General features: G+C 44.3%; 1 protein-coding gene and 1 long non-coding RNA gene across 2 annotated transcripts in view; one reads left to right on the top strand and one right to left on the bottom strand.

Moving 5' to 3' along the window:
- LOC126021757 (uncharacterized) overlaps positions 1-15712 on the bottom strand; it is a 94664-nt gene extending 78952 nt beyond the window's left edge. Inside the window, exon 1 of the long non-coding RNA XR_007500237.1 lies at positions 15678-15712. This is a non-coding gene — a long non-coding RNA (uncharacterized LOC126021757). The remainder of the gene's footprint in view (positions 1-15677) is intronic.
- Positions 3887-27148, top strand: part of TRPV1 (transient receptor potential cation channel subfamily V member 1) — a 32170-nt gene continuing 8908 nt past the window's right edge. The window contains exons 1-14 of the mRNA XM_049782289.1: positions 3887-4191; positions 5583-5749; positions 5823-5975; positions 6363-6503; positions 6791-7089; positions 8861-9040; positions 12775-12933; positions 14284-14379; positions 16374-16444; positions 18481-18646; positions 18926-18992; positions 22075-22397; positions 23084-23211; positions 23680-23795. Coding sequence (XP_049638246.1) covers positions 3890-4191; positions 5583-5749; positions 5823-5975; positions 6363-6503; positions 6791-7089; positions 8861-9040; positions 12775-12933; positions 14284-14379; positions 16374-16444; positions 18481-18646; positions 18926-18992; positions 22075-22397; positions 23084-23211; positions 23680-23795 — 2368 coding nt within the window. The 5' untranslated portion in view covers positions 3887-3889. The remainder of the gene's footprint in view (positions 4192-5582; positions 5750-5822; positions 5976-6362; positions 6504-6790; positions 7090-8860; positions 9041-12774; positions 12934-14283; positions 14380-16373; positions 16445-18480; positions 18647-18925; positions 18993-22074; positions 22398-23083; positions 23212-23679; positions 23796-27148) is intronic.

The following is a 27148-nucleotide window of genomic DNA, read 5'->3' on the forward strand; positions in this document are numbered from 1 at the left end:
GGTATGTCTGCTTTGCTGCACCACCACCCACATTCCAATGCCAAACTGATTTCCTCTGTTCATCCCTCTCAATTCTCTTCACTGTTTTATTTTTTTTTTTGGGCCACACTTGGTGATGCTCAGGGGTTATTCCTGGCTATGCACTCAGAAATCACTCCTGGCTTGGGGGACCATATGAATCATGGTCTGTCCTAGGCTAGCTTATACAAGGGAAATGCCTTATGCCCTGTGCCACCACTCTGGCTCCATCTCTTCACTTTTATTTTTAAAATAATGCCTTTATTTGTTTGCTTTTTGTTTTGTTTTGGGGCCACACCCAGCAACGCTCAGGAGTTACTCCTGGCTCTGTGCTTAGAAATTGATCCTGGGGCCCAGAGAGATAGCGCAGCGGCGTTTGCCTTGCAAGCAGCCAATCCAGGACCAAAGGTGGTTGTTCGAATCCCGGTGTCCCATATGGTCCCCCGTGCCTGCTAGGGGCTATTTCTGAGCAGACAGCCAGGAGGAACCCCTGAGCGCTGCCGGGTGTGACCCAAAAACTAAAAAAAAAAAAAAAAAAAAAAAAAAAAAAGAAATTGATCCTGGCAGGCAGGCTGGGGGACCATCTGGGATGCTGGGAATTAAACCCGGGTTCATCTCGGGTCAGCCACATGCAAGGCAAACACCTTACCATTGTTCTATTGATCTGACCCCCAAATAATGTCTTTATTTAAACACCATAATTATAAAAATGTTAGTAGTTCTGTTTTAGTCATAAAAAGTACACCCCCTTCACCAGTGTGATCTTCCCGCCACCAATGCCCCTCATCTCTCTCCTCCCCACCCTCTGCCTGTCTGTCGTCTCTTCTTGTGACCTCCACATTTTTCTTAGTGTCTGAGCATTAGTTTGCTATTTGGGTTTTTTTTTTTTTTACTTCATCCATATCCACATACAAGTAAAACTACCCAATTCTTTCATGTCCTGAAGTATTTCCCTTAGTACAACCACTTAAATTCTTTTCCCTGTTGTCACAAAAGGATGACTTAATTTTTTAAATAGCCAAGAAACATTCCACTTATACTTCAAGCTTTTTTGTCTAGTGATGGGTATTCTAAGCTTTGCTGATTGGCAATAAAGTGGCTGTGAGCATATATCTTTCTTCTTATTTTGGATTTTGGGTCACACCCGACCGCGCTCAGGGGTTACTCATGGCTCTGCGCTCAGAAATTGCTCCTGGCAGGCTCAGGAGACCATATGGAATGTCTAGAGTCGAACCTGGGTCCATCCCAGGTTGTCTGCATGCAAGGCAAGCATCCTACTGCTGTGCTATTGCTCTTGCCCATTTTTTAATCTAGTATTTTTCTATTATTCAACTAAATGCCTTAAAGTGATATTATTGGATCATATGGCATTAAAAAAAACTTTTGAGGCTATACCTGATGCTGCTCATGGATTACTCCTGTTTTTGTGCTCAGTAATTACTCCTGGTGGGCTCTGGGGACCATATAGAATATCTGGGATCCAACCTGCATTGGCTGTGTGCCCTACCTGATATGGCTCCTCATATGGCATTTCTGTTTTTAGTTTTCACAAGAAATCTCCTTAGTGTTTTTCCATAGAGGCTGCACCTCTTTACATTTCCATCAGCAACATCCTTGGCTCCTTTCCCTTCATACCTGGTCTTTTGCATAGGTGTAAGGTAGTGTCTTATGATGGTTTTGATTGGCATTTTCCTAATAATAAGATATGGTGAATATTTTTAAATTTTTCCAAATTCCCTTTTTTTTCTGAAAAATAACTGTTAAAAATGTCTGACTTTTGGATAGGATTATTTGCTTTTTGATCTGTATGAGTGTATGATTTTTTAAATAGATTTTTGACATTATTCCCCTTTCAGACAAGTGATATGCAAATATCTTCTCCCTGTCAATCATTTGATTTTTTAGCTTGGGTGGGGGCTTCTTTCACTGTAAATAGCAGAGAGGTTGAATAAATAATTCAGCAGGTAAGGAACTTACCTTGCATGTTGCCTACCTATTAGATTCCCAATATCCCTTATGGTCCCCTGAGCCTGCCTATAGTGACTTGAGTGCAGAGACAGGAGAAACCACTGAATGGAGTATGGCCCCAAACCTACAAATAATCAAATAGAGGGGATGGATTGATAGTACAGCAGATAGGGCATTGCCTTGCATGTGGCCAACCTGGGGTTGATCTCTGGCATATATATATATATATATATATATATATATATATATATATATATATATATATATATATATATGTAGTCCCCTGAGCATCACCAGGAGTGATCCCTGAGCACAGAGTTAGGAGTAAGCCCTGAGTACCACTGGGTCTGTCCTCTCCCCCAAAAGCAAACACACTTTAATCATACAGATATGGATGAGTTGTGGAACCAGCAGGAGGGAACAGCGCACATGAAAGGAGAGAGAGAGAGAGAGAGAGAGAGAGAGAGAGAGAGAGAGAGAGAGAGAGAGAGAGAGAGAGAGGAAGAGGAAGACAGGAAGAGAGGAAGACAGGAAGACAGGAAGAGAGGAAGGGAGGAAGAGAGAGAAGAAAAAGAGAAGAGAGAGAATAGAGAGATAATGCATATGCACAGAGCTCAAAGGCATCAAGGATGGATGGGGACTTTGAACGGGGTCACTCTAGAGGAAGAGGGTTTAGGGGGAGCCTTGTGAGTGAGGAATATGTGAGATGTAATAGGGTTTGGTCTAGAGCAGAAAGGTAAAAAGGCACCCCCACAATGGAGGCAATAGACCCTGAAGTGTGGGACAGCCCTAGGCGGCTAGGTTGGTTGTGCTCAGTTGATGTCAGTGAAGAGTTAGAAGTGAGATTAGGAAGGGAATGGAAATAGTATCAACACTATATTGCAGCTCTAGGTACTAGCACTAACTTCCTCCTTATCTCCAAATATGCTGTCAAAGAAGGTCTACCAGCCCCAAATCACTCCAGTACAAAATTTCAGAGCCAACATGCTGGAAATATACTAATTTTTTCCCACAAAACCCCAAAATGTACAACATTTCACAAGAACCAAAAATGTGCAATGAATTTTCCCCAAGCTCAGTGATTGTAGCAGCTAGGTTGAAGAGCAAAGGCCACTAGCACATGACTGATGATAGGGACTCCAGGTTCATGGAGGCTATGAAGTATGGCTGGAATCAGGTTGGTCTCTTCCAGCCACCTTTCAGAGGGTGTATACTGCTGGTTATTTGGGCTGAGCTGTCTTTCCCTGGTTCCTTTCTGTGTGGATAACCAAGGACAACTATTCCCACTGCTTCTCTACTTCTCATTTTAGAGGTAAGAAGATCAGGGCTTTCACCCCACTCTGCAGATGAAACTACTGAGGCTCAGAGAAAAGAAGCAAGCCAGTCAAGTCTCTCAAAATTGACTGCTCCCAGATATCCATCCCTGGAGGCTGATGCGTGGGGGGCTGCTATGCCTCTTCACTTCTCTGATCTCTTGTTCTTTTTTGGGATTTGTTCAGGGATTACTCCTGGTGCTGTGCTCAGGAATTACTCCTGGTGATATTTGGGGTACCATATGTGAGGCCAGGAATTAAACAAGGTGACATGGGTAAATGCCCTAACCCTGTATTTTCTATCTGACATCCTGGGTCTATCAGGTTGGAGGAATAGTGCCTGTGAAAGTTTTCATTCTGGAGATCTAGAGAAAACAGCAATAGAAGCCTTTGAGTGAACAAGGGTCCATATGGGATGTCTAGGCTCCAACCTGGGTTGGCTGTGGTCCCTCATTTGGCATTTCTATTTTTAGTTTTCACAAGCAATTTCCCTAGTGCTCTTTGCTTGAGAGCAGGCAGGTTTGTGTCACCTGATGTTCTAGCTGGGAATGAATCCCACCTTTGTGGCTGCCTACAGGCTATCTCTGGCCATGGAAGATCTGGCAAGGGTGAAGAAACGGGGAACTTCAGACTTAGGAGGGTCTGAAGACCAACCCCAAGAGGATTCCTGCTCAGACCCTGTGGATGGTGACCCTGACTCCAAGCCAGATACAGACAATCCCCACATCTTTTCCACAACAAAGAACCAGAGCCAGCTTTTTGGGAAATGTGACTGGGAGGGGACTTCTCCCCTAGATGATTCACATGAAGGAGGCAAAATGGCCTGCCCGTCCATCAGAATCAGTCCTGCTATCATCATCCAGAGGTCTGTAGATGGCCCAACTTACTCCAGGTAAGCACAACTAAAGTCTGACCCCTTTCCATGACTCAGACATGGGACACCTGTGGTGTCTGAAGAACCGCAAGCCCAGGAGCCACAGAGGTTGACTGATCCAGTGTCTACAATCATAGGTCCTTTAGTACATGTCACAAATGCTGATCTGAGCTGTCCACTGACCTCTAGGTGTCCAGGCCTGAGGTACTCATCAACCCTTTATATTTAGATTTGAAGTCACAAAATTCAAAGTCATTGAAACCTTTATTTTATTACTTTTATTTAATTTTTTTAAAGTTATTTTTTGGGGGGTCACATCCAGCAGTGCTCAGGGGTTACTCCTGGCTCTATGCTCAGAAATCGCTTCTGGCAAGCTCAGAGGACCATATGGGATGCTGGGATTCAAACCACCGTCCTTTTGCATGCAAGGCAAGTGCCTTACCTCCATCTCTCCAGCCCCTATTTTCTTAATTTTTTAAAAATATTTTTGGTTACACTCTGTGATGTTCAGGGATTCTTAGCACTTATTCATGATGAAGCTCAGGGCCATATATAATTTTGGGAACTGAACTCAGAAAAGGTGCATAAAGGCAAGCATCTTACCTTTGTACCACTTCTCCACCTCCTCCAGGAAGCTTTTAGACAGAAAATATAAAATAGGTCTTGTGAGGAGCCCATCAACCCTCCCTGGCAGATCAGAGAGGGTACTCAGGTTGTCTGCCTCTGAGACAGAACCTGGATGCTCTTACTTTATTGTTGAGGTGGGCACTATTCCACATGCAAGGGTGGGCTAGGATGAAACTTGCAGACTGCCTACGAAGATTGTGCTCCAGTCCTTTGAGCCATCTCCCAGTTTTCAGAAACCCCTTTTGTTTAGCAGGGCCCATCTAGATAACAACCTGAGCACTCCAGTTCTCTGCCAATGGGGTCCTAGGTCTTGAGTTTCAAGAGAAATGAGAAACCTGAGTATCACAGGAAATGGTGGTGGCAAAGGGTCCCCAGACAAAGTGGGGACAGAATGGAGGTACACTCGCCATCCTGTGACATCAGTTTCACAGATGATCAGTTAGATAAAGAAGTGGCTTTTGTACCTGAGTTTTCCTTTTTTTTTTTTGTTTTGTTTTTTTTTTTTTTTGGGTCACACCAGCAGTGCTCAGGGGTTCCTCCTGGCTCTATGCTCAGAAATCGCTCCTGGCAAGCTCGGGGGACCATATGGGATGCCAGGATTTGAACCACTGTCCTTCTGTATGAAAGGCAAACACTCTACTTCCATGCTATCTCTCCGGCCCCTATGATTTTTCCTTTTTTGGGTTGTCTTGATGTTTAGGTATGGTCTTCAGATGAGCGCTGAAGACCAGGGGGCTGAGGAAAGAGGAGAGTGTGAAATGAGGGTGTTTTCTGGCCCACAGGTTGCTGCCCCAGAATTCAGTCCATGCAGGGAACAAGAAGAACCTCCAGCTCTATGATCGCAGGAAGATCTTTGAAGCTGTGGCTCAGAATAACTGTGAAGAGCTGGAGAATCTGCTGCTCTTCCTGCAGAGGAGCAAGAAGCATCTCATGGACAGCGAGTTCAAAGGTGGCCCCTGAGAGGGTGCGGTGCCTAGCATGGCTGGGTTGCAGCACCTGTTCTGACACCCTTTATTTTACAGACCCGGAGACAGGCAAGACTTGTCTGCTGAAAGCCATGCTGAATCTGCATGATGGGCAGAACGACACCATCCCTCTGCTCCTGGAGATTGCACGGAAGACCAATAGCCTGAAGGAGTTTGTCAATGCCAGCTACACGGACAATTATTATAGGGGTAAGGGGCAGGTTGCCTGGGGCTGGCACCAGAGGGCACTGTCACACCTGGAGGAGTCTTGGAACTCTCTATTCTTTGTCCTAGGCTCCTAGTCAGCATCTCCTGATCCCCGGGTCCAGTCACCCATTGCTGGCTCTGTTTATTCTGTATCCACCCTCTGCTGTCCCAGTGTCTTTTGCCCCTAACAGTTACTTTCTGCCTCTCTCTCTGCTCTTGACTTTGGGTGATTTTGATTCCTCCAGTTCTCAGTGTTTTCCCAGGGCTGTCTGTACCTGCTAGGCTTCCGTTGAAGATCCTGACTTGGCCTTCTGGGGATGATCCAGAATCTTCTGTGTGAAAACCCCTGCAAAATTGGGATCACAAAACTCACAGCACGCATCCCCATAGGCCAGACAGCGCTGCACATTGCCATTGAACGGCGGAACATGGCTCTGGTGAAGCTCCTGGTGGAGAATGGGGCAGATGTCCAGGCTGCAGCTAACGGCGACTTCTTTAAGCAAAGCAAAGGGCGGCCTGGCTTCTATTTTGGTAGGGAGTCTATCTGGGAGCAGTCCCTCATACTTTTTGTTTGTTTTGGGCTCATACCTAATGGTGCTCCAGACTACTGCTGACTCTGCTCTGGGCATGCTATCTGCATTATTGGGGGATTATGTGGTGTGGTACAGGGTGTGGGTTGTAATGGTCCTCAGCCCTTTGAACTTTCTCTTTGATGAGTCTAAAGAGGGTGGTGTAGGACAGAAGCAGAGGGAGCAGATGTGGGTAAGTGGCCTGGCAAAGTGTTCCTGAGGCCCACCATGTGCCACTGTTGGTCCCAGGTGAACTGCCGCTCTCCCTGGCTGCATGCACCAACCAGCTGGGCATCGTGAAGTTCCTGCTGCAGAACTCCTGGCAGCGGGCAGACATCAGCGCCAAGGACTCTGTGGGCAACACGGTGCTGCACGCGCTGGTGGAGGTGGCTGACAACACGGCCGACAACACCAAGTTTGTGACAAGCATGTACAATGAGATTTTGATTCTGGGAGCCAAACTCCACCCCACACTGAAGTTGGAGGAGCTCACTAACAAGAAAGGGCTGACGCCACTGTCATTGGCCGCCAGGAGTGGGAAGATCGGGGTAGGGAGGGGACTTTAGGGTTACAGGGAGGCTCTGAAGGGGAGGACTTTTAAAAAAGTAAATTCTTTTTTTTTTAAATTAAAATTTGTTAGCAAGATACCCTGATTTACAAAGTTATCCATGATTGAGTTCCAGGCATATAATATTCCAGTCCCTTTTCCAGTGTCCACTTTCCTCCACCAATGTCCCAAGTTTTCTCTCCTGCCCTCCAGCCTGCCCCTATGACAAACATTTTTTTGAGGGTTTTGTTTTGTTTTGAGGCCACACCTCGCTATTTTCAAAGGTTATTCCTGGCTCTGCACTCAGGAATTACTCCTGGTAGTGCTCAGGGACCACATGGAATGTCAGAGATCAAATCCAGGCTGACCTCATGCAAGGAAAGCATTCTATTCACTGATTATCTCTCCAGCTCTGATGACAGATACTTTTTTTGTTTTTGTTTTTTGGACCAAACCCAGTGACGCTCAATGGTTGCTCCTGACTATGCACTCAGAAATCGCTCCTTGCTTGTGGGACCATATGGGACGTCAGGCGATCGAACTGAGGACTGTCCTAGGTTAGCCCATGCAAGGCAGACGCCCTACTACTTTTGCCACTGCTCTGGCCCCATGATGACAGATACATTTTTTGTTTGTTTGTTTGTTTGTTATTGGCCACACCCGGTGACGCTTAGGGGTTACTCCTAGCTATGCGCTCAGAAATTGCTCCTGGCTTGGGGACCATATGAGATGCCAGGGGATCGAACCGCAGTCCGTCCTAGGCTAGCATGGGCAAAGCAGATGCTTTACTGTTTGTGCCACTACACCAGCCGCAATGACAGATAGTTTTTAAAAATTCTTTTGGTTTATAATATGTTAATTATGGCTTTTCATTGACAAAATTCCAATGCCATACTTAAAAATTACAAAATAAATTTAGGTGCTTGGTTTACAATACTATACTAAAAGGGTTTCATAGCACATTCCAGTTCCACATCTTATCCCAGAGTGACCACCTCCCTCACCATTGTCACAGTGTTCTCCTCCCTGTCCTAGCACTCTCCTTCTCTCTCCTGTGGTCTGCTTCCTACTGAGAGAGACGTGGTAGGGCAGGATTGTGTCCAAGCAGGGCCTGTGGTGATATCCAGCCCTAAAGGTTCATGGTGGGGTGAGTCAGTGGGAAAATGAAGGGGAAGGGATTTAGCCTTGGGAGATTTTGAAAGCTTGTCTTTGTTTCTATTGAAACTCTGAGCACGAAAAGCCTGAGTGTTTTGTTTACTTATTTTAAACCTTAACTTATTATTATTATTTTCATTTTTTTAATTTTTGGGTCACACCCAGCAGTGCTCAGGTGTTACTCCTGGCTCCACGCTCAGAAATCACTCCTGGCAGGCTCAGGGGACCATATGGGGTGCGGGGATTCGAACCAATGACCTTCTGCATTAAAGGCAAACGCCCTACCTCCATGCTATCTCTCCAGCCCCAGTATTATTTTCATTTTTATTTCCTCCTGACTTGAGGTTTTCTAGACTGGACCTCAGTCCCTTACCATGAGGATGGAGAGCAGGGAGAAACCTGGGAGGTAATCCTTCAGAATATGGTGGAGTTATAGTTGGGGTCTGAAGCTTGGTCTTGATGGTGGCAGGAAGCCCCTGGGGGATTGGTGGGCTCCCGGGGATCCTGGGTTGGGAAGCAGAGGTGTTCCCTGAGCCTAGTGGGTTGCAGGTGAAGACTCAGACTGTGGCTCTGGGCTAACCTCTCACAGTCTCTTGCCTCCTGGGGTTGGGGGACAGGTCTTGGCCTACATTCTGCAGAGGGAGATCCGGGAACCTGACTGCAGACACCTGTCCAGGAAGTTTACTGAGTGGGCCTATGGGCCTGTACATTCTTCGCTCTACGACCTGTCCTGTATTGACACTTGTGAGAACAACTCTGTGTTGGAGGTGATTGCTTACAGCAGCAGCGACACACCCGTGAGTGAACTGTAAAACCAGGAAGGCCCTATTTCTCTGTATATCAGAAACCCTCTTCCTCCTTTGACAGACTTTGCCTATCCTTTTGTCAGTGATAATCTGCTGCCTGGGGCTTAAGATTTGCAGCCTCACCTCATTTATTCACCCTGAATACTTTCCTTCAGCACACAGCAGGTATGAAATGACGTCCAGGAGCAGAGAGATGACTTAAAGAGCCAGAGTACATGATTTTCATAATGCAGCTCTAGGTTCAATCTCTGGGACCGTTACTGTGTTCTGAACCCAAAAAAAACCCCCAAAAAACAAAAAACAAAAATAAATAAATAAAATGAGAACTTAAATATTTCAGAAGTATATGCCAAAAAGGAATTATATATTTTTTGGGGGGGTTCCCTCAAACAGTAGTTTACTCCTAGCTCTCTATTCAGGAATTACTTCTGGCAGTAGTAGGGGGGCAAATGAGAGATCAAACTCTGGTTGACAGTGTACAAGAGAGGCTCCTTACCTGTTGTATTATCTCTCTGGCCCAAGGAATTCTCCTTTTATATAAATCTATAAAAATAACACTTAGCTTCGTAGGTTTTACATGAATGAGAATCATACATTACTAGTGTCTCTGTCCCCCTATTCTTATCCTTTCATTTCCTTTGGCATCATTTGATCTTGGATTATAGAAGGTTTCAATTCTGATGGTTACTTTGACAGCCAGATACCTTTATTGTGCTGTGACATGTGCCTTGCTTTGGAAGGTCTTTTCTGTTTTAAGATCATATACAGGGTTGGAAAACTTAGCACAGTGGTAGGGCATTTGCCTTGCAAGCAACCGATCCAGGATGGACGGTGGTTCGAATCCTGGCATCCCATATGGTCTCCTGTGCCTGCCAGGAGCGACTTCTGAGCGCAAATCTAGGAGTAACTCTGAGCGCTGCCAGGTGTGACCCAAAAACCAAAAACCAAAAACAAAAAAAGATCATATACATATTTCATATTTTTTGGTTTTGGGTCACACCTGGCAGTGTTCAGGGGTTACTCCTGGCTCTGAGCTCAGGAATTACTGTTGGCAGTGCTCATGTGGGATGCTGGGGATCAAACCTAGGCCGGTCAAATGCAAGCTAAATAATCCACCCACTGTACTATCACTCTGGCTCCATATTTCTTTCTTATTTTTATTTTTAGTTTATGGGCCACACCCAGCTGTGCTCAGGGGTTACTCCTGGCTTTGTAGTCAGGAATCAATCCTTGCTGGGCTTAGGGGCACATATTGAGTGCTGGGGATCAAACTTGGTTGGCTGCATGTAAGGCAGCTATATTATTGCTCCAGCCCCATTATTATACACATATTTCTCAGCTCCTTTGTAGGTATCATTTTTAATTTTCATTAATTTTTTAATCTGAAATTATTATTGTACAGGTGTAAGGCAGGTTTCTTACTTCTTTTCTTTTCTTTTTTTGTTTTTGGGCCACATCCGGCAGTGCTCAGGGGTCACTCTTGGCTGTCTGCTCAGAAATAGCTCCTGGCAGGCACGGGGGACCATATGGGACACCGGGATTCGAACCAACCACCTTTGGTCCTGGATTGGCTGCTTGCAAGGCAAACGCCGCTGTGCTATCTCTCCGTGCCCTAGAGCTCTCTTTTTAAAATTTTCTGGTGTTTTGTATCAAACCCAGCCTGTAGAGAGACTAGCTGCATGGAAACTTTACTCTTTGGACAAAACTTGGTCTGCTTTCTGCCAGTCTCACACAGAGGCCTCCGAACTACATACTAGCCCCCTGAGAGCCTTCAGAGACAGAAAGACAGGAGTCATGGACCCAGCTCTTTCCTCAGTCAAAAAACTCAGTTCTTTTTGAGGCCATTTCCTATCTGGGCCGACCTGGCTCTCTGACTCGGACCGATGTGTGAATTCAGCCTGGCTGACATCCATCCAGGTGAGGCAGACAGGGCAAAGTTAATTTATCTATTTTAGGCATTTTTTTTTTTTTTGTTACCAAAGGTATTTAGAAAGATATCAAGCAGAGGTTTTCTGGGGTGTGGCTTAGGTTCAATGACCTATAAAGGCTAAATTACCTAATGTTGGCCCATTCACCCAAGTGATGCTTGAATTTGAAAAAAGCTTATTTGAGGCTGGAGAGTTAGCATAGCGGTAGGGCGTTTGCTTTGCATGCCGCTACCACTGGACAGAAGGTGGTTCGAATCCTGGCATCCCATATGGTCTCCCATGCCTGCCAGGAGCGATTTCTGAGCCCAGAGTCAGGAGTAACCCTTGAGTGCCGCCAGGTGTGACCCAAAAAACAAACAAACAAACAAACAAACAAAAAAGCATATTTGAAATGGTGGTATTAAATGCACCAGACTTTTAATACTGCAAAAAGCTTCTTGGTTCTCTTAGCTTTTATGCAGAGGTAAGCACCTTCTTTGCTCCAAGAATAAAAGCTGAAAATGTGATAAATAAGGAGCTCAGAGACCCTTTCTGTCAATATTCAGCTTCTTCTGAGCTTCTTCCCATTACTTCTTCCCATTACTGAGGGATGTGATCTTTTGGGAGTGGTATTAGGGAAAACGGACATAGAGTGTTATCAAGAGTTGTGAGATCTTACATGTTAGTGGGCACTCAGGGTTACAGGTCCAATTTCATTCCTTGTTCTCTGCACAGACTGGGGCATAAGACAAAAAGTGTGGGTCTTCAGGTTTGGGTCTGTGACTTACCATGCTTGGACCAATGTGAAGATGAGGGTGTGAGTCTAGATGTGTGAGGTGGTTCCTCGTGGGGAAGCAAGGCTCACCTCTCTCTTTTCCAAGTAGAGAGCTTACATTATTTAATTTTGTATATTTATTTATTTATTTATTTATTTACTTACTTATTTATTGTTTTTTTGGGCCTCACCCGGCAGTGCTCAGGTGTTACTCCTGGCTGTCTGCTCAAAAACAGCTCCTGGCAGGCACAGGGGACCATATGGGACACCAGGATTCAAACCAACCACCTTAGGTCCTGGATCGGCTGCTTGCAAGGCAAACACCGCTGTGCTATCTCTCTGGGCCTTAATTTTGTATATTTAATTTCTTCTTCTCCTCCTCTTCTCTTCCCCCTCCCCTCCTCCTCCCCTTCCCCTTCCCTTCCCCCTCCCCTCCCCTCCCCCTCCCCTTCCCCCTCCCCCTCCCCCTCCTTCTCCTCCTCTCCTTCCCTTCCTCCTCCTCCTCCTCCTCCTCCTCCTCCTCCTCCTCCTCCTCCTCCTCCTCCTCCTCCTCCTCCTCCTCCTTCTTCTTCTTCTTCTTCTTCTTCTTCTTCTTCTTCTTCTTCTTCTTCGTGGTGGTGGTGGTAGAGTGGTGGTAGGGCCATACCTGGCAAAAATTGAGGGCTTACTCTTGGTTTTGAGCTTAAAGAACACTCCTAGAGGGACTAAGGGGACCAAATATGGTTCTGGTATTGAGCCCAGGCCAGTCATGTGCAAGGCAATCTGCTATACGATCACGCTGGCCCTTCTTTATGTTTTATTTTTTAATTTTTTTTTGAGTTTCTGGGCCACATTTGGCAGCACTCGGAGATTACTCCTGGCTCTTTGCTCAGAAATTACTCCTGCAGACTCAGGAGACTATATGGGATGCTGATCCCATCTGGGTATTGAATCCAGGTCAGTTGCATGCAAGGAAAATGCCCTACCCACTGTGCTACCACTTGGGCCCATTTATCCCTTCTTTAAAAGTATCTTTTTTTTTACCCTCTGCTTGCTCTCCTCAGAATCGCCATGACATGCTCTTGGTGGAGCCACTGAACCGACTCCTGCAAGACAAATGGGACAGATTTGTCAAGCGCATCTTCTACTTCAACTTTTTTGTCTACTGCTTGTACATGATCATCTTCACTATGGCTGCCTACTACAGGCCTGTGGATGGCTTGGTGGGGCTCTGGGTTCAGGGATTGGAAGGGTGGGAGAAATGTTTATTTCTGTAGAACCCAAATTTCCAGATTTAGGCTGAGCCCTGGACCTACAATTCTCTGAAGACAAGGAAGGATTCCCTGGAGATCCCAATTGGCCCAGGAATGGCCTTTCCTCAGGCTGCCTCAGTGGTCCATCCCTCTTCTATTTTCAGTCTAATCCCTTAGACCCTGGATTGTGTGAGGCTGAGTGTAGTCAGTCACTGAGAGAACAGGGGGAGAATTAGGCTAGAGAGGATCCAGGAACGAGAAGTCAGGATGCAACTGTCCCCTGCACTGGGTCATAAGATAGCAAGAAATCCAATCTGCCTGCCTCTTATTGGTTCTCTCATTTGTTCCTAATTTTTATCCTGGATATAAAATTGTCTTTTGTTTTGTTTTTGGGCCATACATGCCAATGTCTAGAGGTTATTCCTGGCTCTGAACTCTGGAATTACTCTTGGTAATGCTTTAGGGGACCATATGTGATGCCGGGGATTAAGCTTGAGTCAGTTAGATGCAAGGCACTTATCTACTGCATTATTACTCCAGGTCTGGACATAAAATTTTGAGTGCTTCTTCTGGGCCACACCCCCATCTTCCATCAGATGAACTTGAGACCAGATATTTCCTCTACCAAGAGTAATGTACCATGCATACATGTGTTTCCAATTGAGCTTTTTTTTTCCATCTAGTACCCAAGCAGCTAATTTACTGCCTTAATTTCCATGGTGCCTTGTGGACCAACTTGAATTTTTAAAAACTCAACTTTGAAAGTGAAGCAGATGTTTCTCCAACTAGTAAGGCTATTTAGCGATTTAATTTTAAGAGAAACAAGAAAGACACTAATGAGACAAGTGAGTGCAGTAGAGCTCATGCAATGTTAAAGGTCAGCTGGAAGGAAGCTGGTAAATGGTGACGAAAAGACATCATGTATGGAGTCTTTCTCCTGTCTATGACATTGGAGATCTTGACAGCCCTGACAGCTTTCTCATGGACTATGACAGCAGTAGGAAACACATGACTTGGGTTGTTAGTGTGCCCCCATCTATACCCTCATGCTCCCTGCATCGTGGAGATAGCATGAAGCTATATCCAGGGTGCTTGATGTGGCCCTGGGGGCTGCCATTTTAGCAATAAGCTCCCACATAGGGACATTCTGCCAGGGGTCCCTATAGTAATGTCTTATCTTCATTTGTGTTTTCCTGGACCTCAGCAAAAACTCCTACACAGGAATTGGGAACACTTCCCAAGACTTTACACCTATTCAATGTTTATCAAGCCAATGCTGGAACAAATGAGCAGTGTCACTAACTTCTCTGTGCCTTGCAGCCTCCTTTTGAGCTGAAAAACACAGTCAAAGACTATTTCCGAGTCACTGGAGAGATTCTTTCGGTATTAGGGGGAGTCTACTTTTTTTTCCGAGGGGTAAGCACTTCTTTCTTCATTGTAAGTTCTGCTATTATTATACTCAGAAGCCACTAGTTATCTGCATGCACCCTTATGCCTGAACTCACTGGACAGGCAATGACACTGCTGAGAGGCTGAGAGAGGCACAGGCGAGGAGGAGGAATCTCAGGTCTTCACAGACCTCCAGAGTAGGAGGCCAGGTCAATGGGTTCCCACAAACCAGAAGAAATCATGCCTGAAAGCCCACAGACAGAATATCCATAAAATGTGACAGATGTTTACAGAGGAAGAGGGGATGCCTCTTAAGAGACCAGATCATGTTTAGTGACTGATTAATGAATTGAAACAGTCTGTTAAAGTTCAAAACAATAAAAGAAATCTGCACATATTGGAACAATTTATTTTAAAAGAAAACCCATAATACATATTTGACGTCAGTCTTCAAATATGAGTGAGTGTCAGAGATCTAACCCAGAGTCTTAAGAGTCTTAAAGATGTAAAACTTGGACTCTGCCTTGGAGCTACATTCCCAACCAAAGTGACCAAAGGTCAACTAGTCTTCCTGGAGTGTGTTCCAAGCATCCATATATATATATATATATATATATATATATATATATATATATATATATATATATATATATATATATATATATATATATATATATATATATATATATATATATATATATATGTTGTCCTGGGGATTAAATACATATCCTTCTACATCAGGGGTCTCAAACTCACGGCCCGCGGGCCGTTTGGGGCTCTCCGTACAACATTTTGTGGCCTGCGGCCGGCCTTCAAATATCTCAGTATTCACGATTATTCGCTTACCGAATAATCGCAATAGAAATTGCATTAATAAGAAAAAATTGCATTAAACATTCGCATACCCCTAGCAGTTCCGTTCGGGGTATGTAAATGTTTAATGCGATTTTTTGCGATTATTTTACTTACTAATGCGATTTTTATTGCGAATATTCAGTAAGCGAAATCCCTTATGCGGCCCTGCCTCACCCCGACTTTGCCTCCTGTGGCCCCCAGGTAAATTGAGTTTGAGACCCCTGTTCTACATGCACTGAGCCATATTCCTGGCTAAGCAGACTTTTCTTTGCATTTACCTATGGTAGATGAGCTAGAAATCTGAATGCAGAATTTTAGTTTAATAAATTTCCTTCCAAATACTTTTTTTTTTTTGGTGGTTTTTGGGTCACACCCGGCAGTGCTGAGGGGTTACTCCTGGCTTCATGCTCAGAAATTGCTCCTGGCAGGCAGGGGGGACCATATGGGACGCCGGGATTCGAACCGATGACCTTCTGCATGAAAGGCAAATGCCTTACCTCCATGCTATCTCTCCGGCCCCCCAAATACTTTTAATCTCACCTACATCCCATCCTGATTTCCCCCTCTAACTTCCCTTTATGGAGTTTTTCCAAATTGTCAGAGTTTCATCATATAACCAATGTATTTATTTTTACATGCACAGTTGATGATAAAACAAAGTCCAAAGTCACAACAGTTAATACAGGATACAGAAGTCATGCTTGGTCAACACAGGATTAAGCAGAGGGAGGCGGAAGAGGAAGTGTTTCCAGGAGAATTCAGTGGGTCCTGGTTAGAATGTTTATCTAGTAAAAGCTCCTTTTGTGGAGTAGCTTTTTAAAATCTTTTTAAATAACTGAAAAGAGTACAAATTCAAAAGAAGAAAAATCGCACAATTTCACCATTCAGGCTCAGCAACTGATAAATATTTTGGCTTTTCCTTCCTGTCTTTGCTTTGAGGTATACTTTTTTTTTATTCTGTACTTTCCAGAGAAATTCTAGTGACCTAGAATTTACATTTATGTGACCTAGTTACATAGCATTTCCCCATTAGCCTGATCCTTACTGCTTCACTCCTTCAGCATCTGGGCACTCATGCTACAGTGCTTCTGTTTAGGAAGCATCCTGGTACTCACCACTTAGTCACTCTTCATTTCTTTTTTGGTCTTTACTCTGCTTACTTGCAGATTCAGTATTTTCTGCAGAGGCGGCCGTCACTGAAGACCTTGTTTGTGGACAGCTACAGTGAGATGCTTTTGTAAGTGATGCTTGGATCCTGTTGCCTCAATAGCAGAGGGCATCTTTTGGCCTAGTCTAGACCTAATAACCATGTTAAATGGATGATACGTGTTCAATACATCTCTATTGGGTGAATAGATATTGAAGGATCATATAGTGCCAAATATGCATCACATGCTGGAGGAATGACAGATGCATTCCCAGGAATGTAGAGTCTGGGTTAGATTTTCCTTGTTCATTTTCTTTACCCACCTGACATTAGCACTGAAATACCAAGAGAAGATAAAATAGACTTGCTTCCTGTCTTGAAGGAATTTCCAATCTGAGTGGAGTTTCTTAACTTTGTTGGCATTTTAGACTACATGATTCTTTGATAATGAGTTAGCTGTCCTGTACAATGGTTAGCAGCATTTAAAAATATTTTTAATTAAATCACCATGAGACATACAATTACAAAAAACCAAAAATTAACAAAAGTTGTTCATGATTGAGTTTCAGTAAATACAATGTCCAATACCCTTCATCAGTGTACATTTCCCACCACCAGTGTTTCTTCTTTCCCTTCCCTCTCCCCACTGTCCCCTTCCTACCTGCTTCTCTGGTAGACATTTTCCTTTTTTCTCTCTCTTTCTTTTTTACTTTTAGACACTGTGGTTTACAATATTGTTACTGAAGAAATATCTTTAACTTTAATGCCTTTCAGCACCCAATTCTTGGTTAGCATGATCATTTTCAACTATCATTGTCATAGTGCTCTCTTCTCTAGCAGCATTTCTTGTCTCTATTCACTAGATACCACTAGTCCTTTCTCTGTCTTTCTGACTTGACAATCTAAAATATCTCCAGATATTGGCTGAATTGACCACCACCACTACTCCACCATTCCCTTATTTGGTGCTGTGTATGCAAAAATCTCTCTGACTAGGAATATCTGCTGTAGGGCAAGACAGATTAGCAAAAACACAGCTTTTGGGGAGTGGAATAAAACATGGGAACATTGGTGGAGGGAAGTTGACACTGATGATGGGGTTGGTGTTGGAATGTTGTACACCTGAAACTGACCACAGGTGGTCCTCAGAGCACCACCAGGGGGCACTCCTGAACACAGAGCAAGGACTAGCCCCTGAACACTACTGGATTCTTTATATATATAATGATATATATATATATATATATATATATATATATATATATATATATATATATATATATATATATATAATGATTGATTAATTGGTTTCTGGGGCATACCCAGCGGTGCTCAGGGGCTACTCCTGGCTCTGCATTCAGAAATCACTCCTGGCAGGTTGGGAGACCATATGGGATGATGGGAATTAAACAGGGTCCCTCCTGGGTCAGCTGCATGCAAAGCAAATAAATGCCCTACCACTGTGCTGTCTCTCCGGCTTCAGTGCTACTGGGCTTAATCTAAGTCTCACCCTCAAATAATTTTTGTTTTAAAAAAGTAGCTATTTATAGTCTAGATTCCTATGATTAATCATAATCAAGCTTATATAATATACTGGCTTGCTTTCCATTTCTCCTATATTCTAAGTGCCATCCCTTCTCTAGCTCCTTGCAGATATATTTTTATTTTCTTCCTCCTTTTTTGATTTTTTTTGAACTACACCCACTAGGACCACTCTGAGACCACTCTGGGACCACTCACATCTGGGGTGCTGGAGATCAAATCTAGGTTGGCCACATACAAGTCAATGTCACATCCACAGTACTATTGCTTCAGCTCTCATTCTCTTTCTTTTTTAACATTTTTGGTTTTCGGGCCACACCCCTCTTAAGTTCTTCAAGTGTGAAACCTAATACTCATATATGTGGTCTAGCTGATTTTGCAATGGCCTTTATACCTGTGATTTGTAGAGAATAAGCATTTGCACACTTTCCTTTACCCTTGGTGCTGACATTGCCATGGCTAAAGCATCTAAGAGAGCTGATTCAGCTCCTGCTCTGACCTGTGGTCTCTGGGTTTCCTTTTTTGTGGGGGTGCCTGGCTTCCCACATGCCCTTACACTAAGCTCCCTGTCCTTCCACTTTCAGCTTTGTGCAGTCACTCTTCATGCTGGGAACTGTGGTGCTGTACTTCAGTCACTGCAAAGAGTATGTAGCCTCCATGGTGTTCTCCCTGGCCATGGGTTGGACCAACATGCTCTACTACACCCGTGGTTTCCAGCAGATGGGCATCTATGCTGTCATGATTGAGAAGGTGAGTTGTATGTGGATTTCAATCTATTGACTTTATATTTGTATGGGACAGGGTTGTATCCTTGGTATTGTCTGAGTAGATGCAGGCTTTGCTTACAACCCACTTTTCTAGTGAACTCCTGAGCAATAACTCTAGAAAGATACCTTAGTTGAGAGCCAAGGAACCAAGTCCTCTTTAATGCTTTCTGGTTCTATTAGAGCTCCAAGGTTTGCAGTGCTTGCTTGCTCTTCGGGCTCCTGGGCCTGGTCTTGGCTCTTATAGGCCTGCTCTCCTTTGCAGATGATCCTGAGGGACCTGTGTCGATTCATGTTTGTCTACCTCGTTTTCTTGTTTGGGTTTTCCACAGGTAATGGGCTTGGTCAGGGATGGTGGGAGGGCAGGCTTCTTGCTAACTTCAGCTTTCTGAAGTCTCTCCAGGGACTGGGTGGGTGAGGGGTGTTTGAGGTAACAAGGAGGGTGGTAAAGGAACTCACTGGAAAGAGTAAGAGAATCTACAAAGGTGATTTTGAAAATGTTGGAGGTAAATTTTGAAAAAAATGAGTGTTTTTTGCTTGTAGGATAGTGGTGTTTTGGGTAATTTATTTATATGTTTTATTTATTTATTTACATTTTTTGGGTCCACACCTAATTGTACTTATTCCTGGCTTTACACTAAGTGATCACTCCTGATGGGTCTGGGGGTACTATTTAGGGTTCTGGCCTGGGTCAGCTGTCTGCCAGGCAAATGCCTTTCCACTGTTCTAATACTTTGATCCTTGGGTCACTTATTTTTAACTTTGAATTTTGATGTAATTTTAGATTTTCACAAAGGTTGCAAGAATAGTATAGACAACTTCTCTAGTCTCATTCCTCAATTTTTACATTTGTTCATTCCCCTTCTTTCCCCCTTTTGTTATTGTGCTTTTTTTTTGTTTTGTTTTGTTTTTGGGTCACACATGGCAATGCTCAGGGTTTATTCCTGGCTCAGAGCTCAGAAGTCATTCCTGACAGGCTCAGGGGACCATATGGGATGCTAGGATTCGAACCAGGGTCCTTCCTGTGTTGGCTGCATGCAAGGCAAACACCCTACCGTTGTGCTATTGTTCCAGCCTGTTATTGCGCTTCTTGAGGATTGTATACACTAGCTTGTGGAGCTCACCATGGGTCATACATGTAGTTGTGATGTTTGCACAAGTGCTCATGACTCTGGTTGTGAGTTGTACTGGCTGAGCTGTATTCCATTCCCACAATTGCACTGCTGTGGGTATGTACACTTGGTTGTGGTGCTTGCACACTTTCGTTGTTCTCATATTTTAGTGAATACTTGGCTGAAGTTGTACGCTTGGCTGTGGTGTTTGGAACTGCAAATGGCATGGCTGCTAGGATCATTCTGGGAGCATGTGAGGTGGAGGTGGGAACAGCCCTCTTCCAGCAATACTTAAAGGATACTTTTGGCTTAGTGGCTCCTTAAGGGGATTCCTGAGGAGTCATGCAGGGCAGTTCTCCTGCATGTAAAGCATATACTCCAACCTTTTGAGCTATTACCCAGATAACCTAATTTTTGTTTAAAAAATTTTTAAGTTGGAGGCTGGAGCAATGGTGCAGCAGTAGGGCGTTTGCCTTGCACATGGCTGAGCCAGTATGGACCTTGGTTCGATCCCCAGCATCCCATATGGTCTCCCAAGCCAGGAGCAATTTCTGAGCACACTGAGCAATTTCTGAGCATCACTGAGCATCACCCCCCCAAAAAACCCAAAATAATTAAAATAAAAATTTTTTTAGTGGTGGGGGCACATCTGGAGATACTCTGGTAACTCCTGGCTCTGCATCAGGACTTACTTTTGGTGGTATGTGGGAGTCCATATGGGAGATTGGGGATTGAAACAGGTTAGCTTCATGCAGGTCAAGTGCTCTACCTCCTATATGATCCCTCCAGCTCCTAAAAATAGCTTTATTTACATGTTCACCCCACCCCACCCCAATATTTTTTTACATTAAAATTTTTACTGGAGGGGCTGAAGAGATAGCATGAAGGTAGGGTGTTTGCCTTGCATGCAGAAAGATGGTGGTTTGAATTCTGGCATCCCATATGGTCCCTCGAGTCTGCCAGGATCTATTTCTGAGCAAAGAGCCAGGAGTAACCCCTGAGTGCTGTTGGGTGTGACCCAAAAACCAAAAAAAAAATTTTTTTAACTGGGGTATGATGGTTTTTAATAGCATTATCACCTATGTTTTAGGTCTTCAATGTCACTGTTCCACACTCACCACTGAAGTGCTAATATCCTTCACCATTGTCAACAGGTTTATTTTAGTTTGCCTCACCCACCTTATTCTTTCACCTCCACTTGGCAAAGTCAGTTGGCAACCCTCAGGGTTTGCTTTAATTGGCCATTTCCTTACTTGTTTTTAGTTATATTCCATGTAAGAGTGAGATCATCAGGTATTTGTTTTCCTCCTGACTCATCTCATTTAATATGACACCTTCCAGTATCTGTGTTATAGTGAAAAGAAAGAGTTCATCTTCTCTTAAGACTGAGCTGTATTTCATTCTGTTTATATGTACCATAGTTTCTTTATCCACTCACCTATTACTGGCACTTGCCAGTGAGTGACAAGTCTTTGAACAACAACAACCAAACAAGTAGATTGTTATGTTTGGTTCTGTGTGGTTCTGGCACCTGGTCTGAAGCCCTACTTTAGACTAAGGGAGTTATGCTGTTTTCTGGATGAGTAGGAACTAGAAGGCATGGTTGTTATGGAAGATTTCAGGCTTGTCCAAAACTACTGCTTGTCCAAAGAAGAGTGTGGAATTGGAGAAGAGGCCCATTTTCTCTGAACTGCTCAGCATGGTGTCCCTCAGCGCTGAAGGGTACAAGCTGACAGGTTGTGGCTGCAGACCTTTGTTTGGCTTCAGGACTGACATGAGTTTAGCCAGGTCATGCACTATGCCACCTGGTCACATTGATATGGTACATTTATATTCATTTTAAGTATTTTTGGATGATAAAGAGCATAATGTGCCAGAAAAGTATCTTATGGCTATTCTTCTAGTTTTGAAGAAAAGAGAGCTTTTTTAAGTGTTGACAGGGGTGTGTACCACCAAAGGCTCACATTTGGAGATTTTCTGGTTTTGTTTTTGGGCTACAACTGGAGGTGCCCTGGCCCTGTGCTCAGGGCTCATTCCTAACAGGCTCTGGGGACCATATGAGGTGCCAAGGATTGAACCTGGTTCAGACTTATGGTATCCATACTATTTCTCCTGCCTCATGAATGTGGTTTAATTAACACAAATTTCAGTATCACTGTAACATGTTAAATAAAAATGTCTAAAAAGGAGCAATCTGGCATATAAACCTATCTTGTGGGGACAGTCAGTGTATAGATCAGGAGAAATTTAGGGAGGGCCTTGGCTCCCTCCAGTCTGTTCTCCCACCTGCCCTGCTCTACAGCTGTGGTGACGCTGATTGAGGATGGGAGGAACTCCTCGGCTTTGACAGACACTTCATCACACAGAGTTCGAGGGCCTGGGTGTCGGACTACTGATAGCAACTACAATAGCTTGTACTTCACGTGCCTGGAGCTCTTCAAGTTCACCATCGGCATGGGGGACCTGGAATTCACCGAGAATTATGACTTCAAGGCTGTCTTCATCATCTTGCTCCTGGCTTACGTGATCCTCACCTACATCCTCCTGCTCAATATGCTCATCGCCCTCATGGGCGAGACTGTCAACAAGATTGCGCAGGAGAGCAAGAACATTTGGAAGCTGCAGGTGGGTCAGTTACAGTTACTGGAGGCTGAGCGGTAGGAGGCCATAAGCTGCCCTGTCTGCTGCCTAACCCAGCAACAAAGAAATAGAGAGGAGACTAGGGGTGGGGCAGAAAAATACAGTGATTTGGGGGATCGAGCATTATCCTCTTAGCAAACTCCTTTAAAAAACATTTTTGTTTTGTTTTGTTTTTGGACCACATCTGGAGGTGCTTAGGGCTTCTTCCTGGGTCTGCACTCAGGGATCACTCTTGACAGTTCTTGGGGGGCGGTACAAGAGATTCTAGGGATCAAACTCAGGTCAACTGAGTGCAAGGCAAATGCCCTATCCATTGTACTGTCACTCTGGCCCCTAGCTGACTCCTTTCTGGACTTTCTGACAGGGTTTCAAGGCTGGGAACTATCAACTGGTGTTCAAAGATACCATGTTCATTTGGAGTGAGGACAGGAGCAGAGGGCTTGACATTAGAGGATGCCTACTTCAGAGAAACTTTGTCTAAGACCAGCCCCCTCAGGCTAGATTTGTTGATGGAGCTACTATTATGAGGATGCCCTAAGAGCTGCATTCAGAAACCAGTCAGAGGTCAAAAGTGCTGAATCAGCTCAAAGGTGCTGGGACTGGAAGAGTCTGGAGAGGGGGAATCTTGGAAGCCAGACCTGGGCATTAAGGGCACCCTATGACTTTCACAGAGAGCCATCACCATTCTGGACACAGAGAAGAGCTTTTTTAAGAGCATGAGACGGGCCTTCCGCTCAGGCAAGCTGTTGCAGGTGGGGTACACACCCGATGGCAAGGACGACTACAGGTGGTGTTTCAGGTAATATTCATTTGGGACTCCAATTTTGGGAAGCTTGGAGGTTCAGATTCAAGGCTAGGGATCTATGTCTAATTAGTTGTGGGTTTCAGAAGTCCCTTCAGAGCTGATAGTGAGCATTGGAAAGCTCCCAGAGCTAGTCATGAGTACAGATTGCTATAGATCCAGGGGCAATTGCAGGGCCTGTCATGGATCTAGGTGGGCTAGAGGGAAGGTGCTGTCTCAGTGCTGTCTGCAGGTACAAGAACCTACTGGGAAATGAAATCTCCAGAATGGTCTTCCAGCTTTTTGGGATCCCTATTGAAGGTCTCCGGGCAGAATGGTCTGATTCGAGAACATGCCTGTAGGGGCTGGTGTCTAAACAGCCAGTGCTCTTCTTGCCCCACCCATATCTCCTCATTTTGGTCTGGGAAACAGGCTGTATTGCTCTGCTGGCCTGCTGCCCAGTTTCTTTTTGTCCTTACCCTGCAGGGTGGATGAGGTGAACTGGACCACCTGGAACAACAATGTGGGCATCATCAACGAAGACCCGGGCAACTGTGAGGGTGTCAAGCGAACCCTGAGCTTCTCCCTGCGATCAGGCAGAGGTGAGGTTTGGTGGGGGGAGCATGCAGGTGACTTGATGTTGGACAAGCAAAATTCTGGGGTTCCCTGCTCCTTTCAGCCTTCCTAACTCACAGCCTGGATGCTGGAAGAGCCTCTCTGCCACCCCCCTCCATGTCAGGACTTTTCTACTTGCTCTCAGGAGTATCTTCACGTGCTCTTTCATTTCCTGCTGCCCTGCGGGTGCCCTGTCACAAACACCTGCCTGGAGTGTTCCAGAGGAAGCAGCTCAGCCCACATTTCCCACTGGATGACGGCTGCACTGTGTTCTCTGTCCTGTTCCACATATTCACAGACACAAACAGGGCCATGTGACTCTCACCTGTGTGAGTGTATGGACAGACAGAGGAGGAAAGGGTAGTGGAGTTAGAGCAGAAAAGTCCTGAGAAAAATTACTCCAGACGAGAGGCCTTTCATCATTAATGGTAATCATTTAGCAGGATCTATTACATTGAAGGTCCATGTAAAGACATCTACTGATCAACAAACCTAGTGGATACTGACCATATTCTGAGCTATAATTACATACCTGCACGAGTTTTTGTTTCTTTTAAAAATGTGGTAGAGTAGGGGCAGAGGAATAGTACAGTGGGTAGGATGCTTCTCTTTTATCAAACCTAGGGCTGACCTAGGTTTGATCCCTGACATTCCATATAGTCCCTTGAGACTGCTAGGAGTAATTTCTGAGTGCAGAGTCAGAATAATCCTGAGCATCATGAGATCTGACCCCAAAACAAAACAAAACAAAAATAAAGGTATAATATACTGATCATAACAGTTGCCATTTTGTCTGTTTTTGGTTGCTATGTGCCTTACACCTATAGTGCTCAGCCCAGTGGTACTGGGAACTACCAGGGTCACAACTGACAGTGCAGGGGTCAAACCGAGGGCCTCACATATGGGAAGCATTTACTCTAGCACTTTAACCATTTTTTGTTTTTTATTTTTGGGCTACCTCTAACAGTGTTCAAGGGTTACTCCTGGCTTTGTGTTCAGAAATTAATCCTGGCAGGTTCAGGGGACCATATGGGATGCCAGGGATCAAACCCAGGTCAGTCGTGTGCAAGGCAAATGCCCTCCTTGTGGTGCTATTGCTCTGGCTGCAACTTTTGAAGTACACACTAGTGGTGTTCAGAGCCTCCAGGACAACTTGACTTAACAGTACTCTGGGGGGGGGGGGAGGGCATGTAGTGTCAGAATTCACTCTTTCTGACTATATCGCTCTCTCTCTCTCTCTCTCTCATTATACACACACACACACACACACACACACACACACACACTTTGGAGAATTGCAGCTTCAAATAATTTTCCATTACATTCTTTGCGTGTAATAGAGGCTTTTTTTGGTAATAGGAGTTCTTTATATGTTTTAGACATTAATTCTATATCAGACATTAGTTGTAAATATTTTTTTTTGTGAGTTGTTTTTCACGCCATAAAATCTCTAGATATACAACATTTTGATGAAACCTGATATATAAATTCTCTTTTTTTGGCCTATTCTCTGATGTCATATTCAAAAAATAGTTGACATATTAATATCATGAAGATTTCCACTTATTTTTTCCTTAAGAGTTAGGTATTTTAAGCTCCCTGTACTTTTTATATGCCCCTTTCTTGATTCAACATGTACTTGCATATTTTAAATTCTGGACTGTTTCCCAGAGTTCTAGCAATATTGGTTACAAAATTTCTGCTTGTTTGGAGGATATTTTTTTGTGCAGGCATGGGCATTTTCAATCACCTGCTTGTGTGTGTGTGTGTGTGTGTGGGGTAGGTGGTTTCTAGGAATTGAATTCTTTATATCAGTTTTCATTAATGACTGAAAATGTCAATTTCTTTATGGTTGAAGATATTTTATTCACTTGAAAAATATTTAGGTAATAGGACTACAATAGTGTTTAAATTTATGCTATTGATAAAGTTCCTGCACCTCTCCACTAAAATGCCTTTGACCCTCCGCCTATACCTACCTCTCCGGTTTGACCTTCCTCCTCTTGCACCCCCTCTTGCACCAATCAATTATTTATTGATTGGCAGTTATATTTTGGGCACACAGTTACCTCCCTTAACCACTATGTGTTCTGGATCCTCCCCTTTGCCCTCATCAGGCACTCTCAGGCCTGTAAAAGTTTATTATCAATTAGTATTGTGCATGCCCTTGATTTATTTCTTGATATAACATGAGTGAGTGATATTTCCTGTATTTGTCCTCCTGCCTTTGACTTATTTCAATCAGCATATGCCCTCCATTTTCATCTAAGTTATTGCTAACCTCATGATTTTATTTTTTCTTGTGGTTGCATAGAATTCCACTGTGATAAATTCCATATCCATGCATCTGTTTTTGTTTTTTTGTTTTTTTGGTTTTTTTTTTTGGGCCACACCCGGTGACGCTCAGGGGTTACTCCTGGCTATGCGCTCAGAAGTCGCTCCTGGCTTGAGGGACCATATGGGACGCCGGGGGATCGAACCACGGTCCATCCTAGGCTAGTGCAGGCAAGGCAGGCACCTTACCTCTAGCGCCACCACCCGGCCCCTGTTTTTGGACATTTGGATTATTTCATATTCTGGCAGTAATGGGATATAGTTGTGCATATAATTTTGAATTAATGTTTTTGTTTTATGGAGGTAGATACGTAGATGTGGGAGAGCTGGCTCAAAAGGCTCATTCTTAAAATAAAAAAGTTCATTCTTACTTTTTTGAGGAATCTCCATACTATTTTCCATAGAGGCAGGACCAGGTGATATTCCAGTCAGCAGTGAATAAGGGTCTCATTTTTTTTTTTTTTCGTTTTTGGGTCATACCTGGCAGTGCTTAGGGGTTACTCCTGGCTTTACACTCAGAAATCACTCCTGGCAGGCTCGGGGAACCATGTGGGATGCCGGAATTCGAACCAATGACCTTCTGCATGAAAGGCAAACCCCTTACCTCCATGCTATCTCTCCGGCCTCAAGGGTCGCATTTTTTGTCAATATTCACCAGCACTTGCTTTCAGTTTTTTGTTTGCTTGTTTTGGGCTATACCCATTGGTGCTAAGAACTTATTCCTGAATCTGTGTTTGGGGATCACCCCTTTAGGGACTTGAGGGACCATATGTGGTGCCAGGGATCAAACCCAGATTGACCTGTGTAAGGCAAGTGCTCTGTCCATTGTACTGCCCAGCACTATATTCAGTTTCCTTTTCTTTCCTTTTTTTTGGGGGGGGGTTTGGGGCTACACTTGTTTGATGCTCAGGGGTTACTCCTGGCTAAGCACTCAGAAATTGCCCCTGGTTTGGGGGGACCATATGGGATGCCAGGGGATCGAACTGCGGTCCTTCCTTGGCTAGCA

This window comes from Suncus etruscus, chromosome 1 (genome assembly GCF_024139225.1).
Source record: "Suncus etruscus isolate mSunEtr1 chromosome 1, mSunEtr1.pri.cur, whole genome shotgun sequence".
NCBI classification, from domain to species: domain Eukaryota; kingdom Metazoa; phylum Chordata; class Mammalia; order Eulipotyphla; family Soricidae; genus Suncus; species Suncus etruscus.